Genomic DNA, 8,504 nt, shown 5'->3' on the forward strand with positions numbered 1-8,504 from the left:
CGTTTAAATAACTGTTTAAGAACGTGACTGTGCGTTCACAGTAACTCGTGACGAAAAGAGAAAAACCCGGTATTTTAAAATGAAGGAGGAGCTGGAGAAGTTTTAAGGTCAGTTTGTTTTGAGTAAGATGAAATTCAACTTTACTTTAATCACATTTCTCTTTGGTTCTAAAACTGATGTTATGGTTTTCGTAAAACAAATGTAGGAAAGTAAAAATAAAAGTAGAAACCGTAAGTCTCATCATACATGTTCATTGTATGATGAACATGTATGATGAGACTTACAATGTCACAACAACGTTGTAAACAAAAGCTCTACTTTGCACTTTAGTTGCACTTCTGCATCACACTTGCTCCTGCACACTATTTCATACATAAGACACTTAGTTCAAAAATGAAATCTCAGGGTACCATTGGGAAAACACATCTATTCAAAACACAACATACAATGGTTCATTGAAAATACTGAGACACACACCTGAAAATACTTATACTACTTACTCACAAAACTGAACACCAATCAGCTACAAGAAGCCTCAGTTCAGCCATTTTGAGAACTTTGCAAGCAGAGAGAGAGAGAGGGAGGACGTGGTGGAAGAGGCCATGCAAGGACCATTATTTCAGACGACCGTGTCATGAACCATGGCCTGACTATGAGGGAAGCTGGGCAGAGAGTCCACCCTCATCTAATCCGTTTCAGTTTCATCCATGATAAGGACATTCTGACTGGAGAACAGGTTTGTCTCCAACTCTCTCCTCAGACTGTATCTAGAGTATTTACAGTACTGTACCATATCACGTTACCACATCACATGTACTGTACTGCAGGGTGGCTAATGCTCCTTTTCTAACAAAAGTAAAGTACAGTATATACTGTACTGTAAATACTGTAAAGTACAGTATACTGTACTTTATTGTATTTGGTTCCGGAAGCAGAGGATCATGGGTAATATCCAGAGCTCAGTGACAGTAACACTGTGCTGCTTTAAGTAAAAATTATGTTTCACTGTCAACGTGAATTATTCAGGTTCTTTCACCACAAACAGAAAATTTTATAGTTTCGACTTTAAAATCAGGATCGGCCACATTCCATTCAGCAGAGAGTTACCGACCCCAAGGGGGCGCCAGAGGTGTGAGTGTGTCTGGAGGGCGGTGGAGGATGAGGACCTAAAGGAAGACAGTGTGACAGAGAAAGGACACAGAGACAGTTTTTCCCTCAGTCTCTCGTTTTATTATAAAAGTTGAAGTTTCTACTTTGACAGTGAGGAAAGAAAAACTCCCATAATCCTCCAGTACGAAAATAAAAAAACAACAAGATGAAGAGCAGGGGGCGGGTTTCCATGGCAACACACAGGGGGATGGTGTGGGGGGGAGGGTGCAGGAGTAACCATGGTAACAGTGGTGGGGGGGGGTTTACTGTACTATCCTGTGGACAGTTTAACATCTGATCACACACACACACACACAGTGATCCAGTGTGTGTGTGTTTCAGAGCGACCTCTGGTCATGTGACACACGAGGTGTCATCAAAATGATAATTGATCTTTTCTGTGATTGGTCCCAGAACAACGTCTCCACGAGTCACAAGAGAAAAACGTTTCATTAAAAATGTGACCCAATAATCAATAATTAAAATGATCAGCTGATTGACCTCACACAGCCTCACGTTACCTTGGAGACAGAGGGCGCTGTCTCCTCCCTTCAATCAGCTGTCAGAGACCCCGCCCCTTTAACCTGTTAAAACCTTCTGAAACACACACACACACACACGTCTCTCTCTCATCCAGCTGCCGCTTGTCGTCTCTACTCATCGTCGTCGTCATCATCGTCATCGTCGTCCCCCTCGTCATCCTCCTCTTCCTCTCCTCCCTGAGCTGAGGACCCGGGGTTCCGAGCGTACGTGCCTCCGCCGCGGTACGCCACCATCTCCTGACAGAGAGGGAGGCAGTTCAGTCGACAGCCAATCAGAGGTCAGGACTAAACACACGCCCATGTTCTCTTCCTGAGGTGTAACTTCACCACTAGGTGTCACTGAATGTCACACGTGTCATGAACCTGTAACAGTGATGATGACATGTTTAAGCTCCGCCCCTCACTTGAATGTTTTCCTTCGTGAGTCGGACTCGAGCACATTACTCTAGAAAATACTTTGGGTTAGTTTGGTGCGACTCACCCGGTCGTATTTCTCCCGTAGTTTCTGAGCCTTCTCTTCGTACGGTTGTTTTTCAGACGGCGTCAGTTTGCTCCACATCTCTCCCAGTTTCTTGGCACAGTCGCCTATAGACATACCTGGAAACTGCTGCTTCACACTGGGACGGTACTCGCTGCAGAAGACGAAGAAGGCCGACCTGCACACACACACACTGTCAGGTTGTAGGGCCACCATCCTGGGTCAGGGGTCAGAGGTCAGGACACTTACGGGGGTCTTTTAGGTGCGTTGGGATCTTTCCTCTTGCGGCCCCTCTTTCCGAAGCCCTTGGGGGGGACGTAGTCACTCATCTCTCGGTTGTAGCGAACCTTGTCGGCCTTCGCCATGTCCTCGAAACACTTCTTATCAGTGGCAGTCAGACCCTGAGACAACACACAGCATGATCACACCACCTGTCTGTCTTCATGTCCGTCTACCTGTCCATCTCTGTACCTGTCTGTCTACATGTCTGTCTCTGTACCTGTCTGTCTACCTGTCCATCTCTGTACCTGTCTGTCTGTCTTCATGTCCGTCTCTGTACCTGTCTGTCTTCATGTCCGTCTACCTGTCTGTCTCTGTACCTGTCTGTCTTCATGTCCGTCTCTGTACCTGTCTGTCTTCATGTCCGTCTACCTGTCCATCTCTGTACCTGTCTGTCTTCATGTCCGTCTCTGTACCTGTCTGTCTTCATGTCTGTCTACATGTCTATCTCTGTACCTGTCTGTCTGTCTACATGTCTGTCTCTGTACCTGTCTGTCTTCATGTCCGTCTCTGTACCTGTCTGTCTACATGTGTGTCTCTGTACCTGTCTGTCTGTCTACATGTGTGTCTCTGTACCTGTCTGTCTTCATGTGTGTCTCTGTACCTGTCTGTCTTCATGTGTGTCTCTGTACCTGTCTGTCTGTCTACCTGTCTGTCCTACCTTCCATCTCTCTGAACATTTCTTGGAGAACTCGGCGAAGTTGACAGACTGCTCCGGGTTTTTCTTGCGATGCTCCTCTCGACACGTCTGAACGAAGAAGGCGTACGCCGACGTCTTCCCCTTCGGCTTGTTCACGTCTTTACGCATCATACTGACGGCCTGAGAGAGAGAGACATGTTCGAGGGAGAGAGAGACATGTTAGAGAGAGAGAAAGAAAGAGACATGTCAGAGAGAGAGAAAGAAAGAGACATGTCAGAGAGAGAGAGACATTTATGAATCTTTATCAATACAAACGTTAAACTGAGATCTATCAGAAGATTATTATTGATGTAAAAGATTATAATTTGTTGTATGATTACTATTGATCATATTATTATTGATCTATATTATAATAGATCATATGGTTATTATTGATTTATTATATTGTTATTATTGATCTATCATGTTATTATTGATCATATGATAATTGATCATATGATTATTATCATTGAGTCCGTGTTTAATGTGATGACATCAGCTGTGTATTGAATGTTAGTGTTAAAGTGTGAGTGTGTAAATGGACAGTAACCCTGGGCCCGTCACTCTCACTGGGAACAACAAAGAACTACTGGGGCTCCATTTTCTCCGCCGGGGAGTCAGGAGGCCGCGCACCGGACTGAAGCCTCTGTCTGCCCGCTATAGCGCCGGGACGTCCCGCCGGGGAGCGGCAGGTCGGCTCCCCGGTGACTGCGCCTCTCGGAGCGGCTGAGGTGAAGCTGGCGCTGCGTGTTCGTGGAGCTGTTAGCTTAGCGATGCTAACGGGTTAGCTCCATCAGAACAATGGGCGACCATTTGCTTCCCGCCCTCTGCGCAGCTAGCCGCCCCATCCCCCTCCGCTAGCATCAGGCTAACCGGCTACCAGCCCCAGAAAGAGACACTGAATCCCCGACGCGATCGGAAACACGACGCCGACACGGTCCCTTCACACGCGGAGACATTTGTACCTCAAACCGCGGCGCCGGTTTCACAGCGAGCGGCTGCAACGGAAACGTGAGTCACTGACAGCTACGCATTTTCAACGCAGGGCTCCGGCTATGCTCCGGAGAGGTCAGCGTTGTATGGACGGGACAGGGCTATTTCCTGGCATTGAGACTCCAGAATGGGCGTTTCGTGTTTACAACAACACGTTTGGATCAGAGCCCGGAGCGCGCACACGGAGAGGCGGAGCGGGGGGGGGGGGGCACTCAGCCGACCACCGACACCTTCCTGCGGCCGTTTGATTCCTGCCTCAGCCTCTTTACGGAGCTTTTATCACAGGACCGACCAGTGAATCAAAGACTGCTCATTGTCAGTGGACGAGCCCCTGCGGCAGCGAGCACGGCCCCGGTACTCACTCGTCAGGGGGCGGCTACAGGCGGGGGTCTGGTCGGGGTCTGGCTCGGCTCGGCTCGGCTCGGCTCTGGTTCTGGTTCTTGTTGATGTTCGGACGCTGCAGCAGCGACTGGAGACGTTCGTTCACTTTCAAACTGGGTCGAGCTCCAGCGTGGCCCCGCCCCCAGCAACGCCCCCGTTGGTTATTCCCGATCGGGGGAGGGGACAGGGTCTGTCGCTGTGGGCGCGGCTGGGATGAATGCTCGCCTCTAATTGGCTCTTGGAACTGTACGTCAGTCCCGTCAGGATCGTCAGCAGGGCGGGAATCCTGAGCTCACAACAAGGCGGGGCCAGTTTGTTTCCCTACGTGTGATTGGTCCGAATTGGTGTACGTCAAATCAAGAGGCCAATCCTAGAGGAGGTGGAGGAGGGGCGATAGAGCGCAGCAGGGGGAGGGAAGAAGATGGAGATCTTTTAAAAACATTTGTTAATGATGAAGGATGGATAATACATCTGTTCTCCTCAAGAGGTCGATGCAACAGCAGGGGGCGCTAGTTAGAGTTTATAGAGAGGGTCCAGTCATATCACAGTCCAGATGTTCTAGATATCATGTTCTAGATATCATGTTCTAGATATCATGTTCTAGATATCATGTTCTAGATATCACAGTCCAGTCATATCACAGTCCAGATATCATGTTCTAGATATCATGTTCTAGATATCATGTTCTAGATATCACAGTCCAGTCATATCACAGTCCAGTCATATCACAGTCCAGATGTTCTAGATATCATGTTCTAGATATCATGTTCTAGATATCACAGTCCAGTCATATCACAGTCCAGTCATATCACAGTCCAGATGTTCTAGATATCATGTTCTAGATATCATGTTCCAGATATCATGTTCTAGATATCATGTTCTAGATATCACAGTCCAGTCATATCACAGTCCAGATGTCATGTTCTAGATATCATGTTCTAGATATCATGTTCCAGATATCATGTTCTAGATATCATGTTCTAGATATCACAGTCCAGTCATATCACAGTCCAGATATCATGTTCTAGATATCATGTTCTAGATATCATGTTCCAGATATCATGTTCTAGATATCATGTTCTAGATATCATGTTCTAGATATCACAGTCCAGTCATATCACAGTCCAGATATCATGTTCCAGATATCATGTTCTAGATATCATGTCCCAGATGTCATGCTTTAGATATCATGTTCCAGATATCATGTTCTAGATATCACATACTAGATATCATGTTCTAGATATCACATACTAGATATCACATACTAGATATCATGTTCTAGATATCACATACTAGATATCATGTCCCAGATGTCATGCTTTAGATATCATGTTCCAGATATCATGTTCTAGATATCACATACTAGATATCATGTTCTAGATATCATGTTCCAGATGTCATGCTTTAGATATCATGTTCCAGATGTCATGCTTTAGATATCATGTTCCAGATATCATGTTCTAGATATCATGTTCTAGATATCACATACTAGATATCATGTCCCAGATATCATGTTCTAGATATCACAGTCCAGTCATATCACAGTCCAGATATCATGTTCCAGATATCATGTTCTAGATATCATGTTCCAGATATCATGTTCTAGATATCACAGTCCAGTCATATCACAGTCCAGATATCATGTTCCAGATATCATGTTCTAGATATCATGTCCCAGATGTCATGCTTTAGATATCATGTTCCAGATATCATGTTCTAGATATCACATACTAGATATCATGTTCTAGATATCACATACTAGATATCATGTTCTAGATATCACATACTAGATATCATGTCCCAGATGTCATGCTTTAGATATCATGTTCCAGATATCATGTTCTAGATATCACATACTAGATATCATGTTCTAGATATCATGTTCCAGATGTCATGCTTTAGATATCATGTTCCAGATGTCATGCTTTAGATATCATGTTCCAGATATCATGTTCTAGATATCACATACTAGATATCATGTCCCAGATATCATGTTCTAGATATCACATACTAGATATCATGTTCTAGATATCACAGTCCAGTCATATCACAGTCCAGATATCACGTTCTAGATATCATGTTCCAGATGTCATGTTCTAGATATCATGTTCTAGATATCATGTTCCAGATGTCATGCTTTAGATATCATGTTCCAGATATCATGTTCTAGATATCACATACTAGATATCATGTTCTAGATATCATGTTCCAGATGTCATGCTTTAGATATCATGTTCCAGATATCATGTTCTAGATATCATGTTCTAGATGTCATGTTCCAGATATCATGTTCTAGATATCATGTTCTAGATATCACATACTAGATATCATGTCCCAGATATCATGTTCTAGATATCACATACTAGATATCATGTCCCAGATATCATGTTCTAGATATCACATACTAGATATCATGTTCTAGATATCACAGTCCAGTCATATCACAGTCCAGATATCATGTTCTAGATATCATGTTCTAGATATCATGTTCTAGATATCACAGTCCAGTCATATCACAGTCCAGTCATATCACAGTCCAGATGTTCTAGATATCATGTTCTAGATATCATGTTCTAGATATCACAGTCCAGTCATATCACAGTCCAGTCATATCACAGTCCAGATGTTCTAGATATCATGTTCTAGATATCATGTTCCAGATATCATGTTCTAGATATCATGTTCTAGATATCACAGTCCAGTCATATCACAGTCCAGATGTCATGTTCTAGATATCATGTTCTAGATATCATGTTCTAGATATCACAGTCCAGTCATATCACAGTCCAGATATCATGTTCTAGATATCATGTTCTAGATATCATGTTCCAGATATCATGTTCTAGATATCATGTTCTAGATATCATGTTCTAGATATCACAGTCCAGTCATATCACAGTCCAGATATCATGTTCCAGATATCATGTTCTAGATATCATGTCCCAGATGTCATGCTTTAGATATCATGTTCCAGATATCATGTTCTAGATATCACATACTAGATATCATGTTCTAGATATCACATACTAGATATCACATACTAGATATCATGTTCTAGATATCACATACTAGATATCATGTCCCAGATGTCATGCTTTAGATATCATGTTCCAGATATCATGTTCTAGATATCACATACTAGATATCATGTTCTAGATATCATGTTCCAGATGTCATGCTTTAGATATCATGTTCCAGATGTCATGCTTTAGATATCATGTTCCAGATATCATGTTCTAGATATCATGTTCTAGATATCACATACTAGATATCATGTTCTAGATATCACAGTCCAGTCATATCACAGTCCAGATATCATGTTCCAGATATCATGTTCTAGATATCATGTTCCAGATATCATGTTCTAGATATCACAGTCCAGTCATATCACAGTCCAGATGTTCTAGATATCATGTTCTAGATATCATGTTCTAGATATCACAGTCCAGTCATATCACAGTCCAGTCATATCACAGTCCAGATGTTCTAGATATCATGTTCTAGATATCATGTTCCAGATATCATGTTCTAGATATCATGTTCTAGATATCACAGTCCAGTCATATCACAGTCCAGATGTCATGTTCTAGATATCATGTTCTAGATATCATGTTCCAGATATCATGTTCTAGATATCATGTTCTAGATATCACAGTCCAGTCATATCACAGTCCAGATATCATGTTCTAGATATCATGTTCTAGATATCATGTTCCAGATATCATGTTCTAGATATCATGTTCTAGATATCATGTTCTAGATATCACAGTCCAGTCATATCACAGTCCAGATATCATGTTCCAGATATCATGTTCTAGATATCATGTCCCAGATGTCATGCTTTAGATATCATGTTCCAGATATCATGTTCTAGATATCACATACTAGATATCATGTTCTAGATATCACATACTAGATATCACATACTAGATATCATGTTCTAGATATCACATACTAGATATCATGTCCCAGATGTCATGCTTTAGATATCATGTTCCAGATA

The 8,504-nt window shown here is 42.8% G+C and overlaps 1 protein-coding gene across 2 annotated transcripts; it reads right to left on the minus strand.

Moving 5' to 3' along the window:
• Positions 1–1,207: 1,207 nt before the first annotated feature.
• Positions 1,208–4,655, minus strand: LOC109645913 (high mobility group protein B2-like). 2 transcript variants are annotated; one of them, XM_020111589.2, is made up of 5 exons: positions 4,483–4,655; positions 3,110–3,268; positions 2,419–2,570; positions 2,173–2,347; positions 1,208–1,928 (listed from the first exon to the last, which is right to left on the minus strand). In XM_020111589.2, exons 2-5 carry the CDS (start codon positions 3,257–3,259, stop codon positions 1,803–1,805), a joined length of 603 nt encoding a protein of 200 aa, XP_019967148.1. In that variant the 5' UTR covers positions 3,260–3,268; positions 4,483–4,655; the 3' UTR covers positions 1,208–1,802. The 2 variants fall into 2 exon arrangements, with proteins under 2 accessions (XP_019967148.1, XP_069375023.1); XM_069518922.1 differs by having other exon boundaries at positions 1,208–2,054; positions 4,483–4,652.
• Between the last annotated feature and the right edge of the window lie 3,849 nt (positions 4,656–8,504).

This window comes from Paralichthys olivaceus, chromosome 22 (assembly GCF_024713975.1).
Source record: "Paralichthys olivaceus isolate ysfri-2021 chromosome 22, ASM2471397v2, whole genome shotgun sequence".
Lineage (NCBI taxonomy): Eukaryota > Metazoa > Chordata > Actinopteri > Pleuronectiformes > Paralichthyidae > Paralichthys > Paralichthys olivaceus.

Coding starts and splice junctions, on each gene's coding strand:
- LOC109645913 (XM_020111589.2), bottom strand. CDS start 3,259: ATGATGCGTAAAGACGTGAACAAGCCGAAGGGGAAGACGTCGGCGTAC. Junction 2,348..2,418: donor AACGCACCTAAAAGACCCCC/GTAAGTGTCCTG, acceptor GTGTGTGTGCAG/GTCGGCCTTCTTCGTCTTCT. Junction 1,929..2,172: donor TACGGGAGAAATACGACCGG/GTGAGTCGCACC, acceptor CCTCTCTGTCAG/GAGATGGTGGCGTACCGCGG.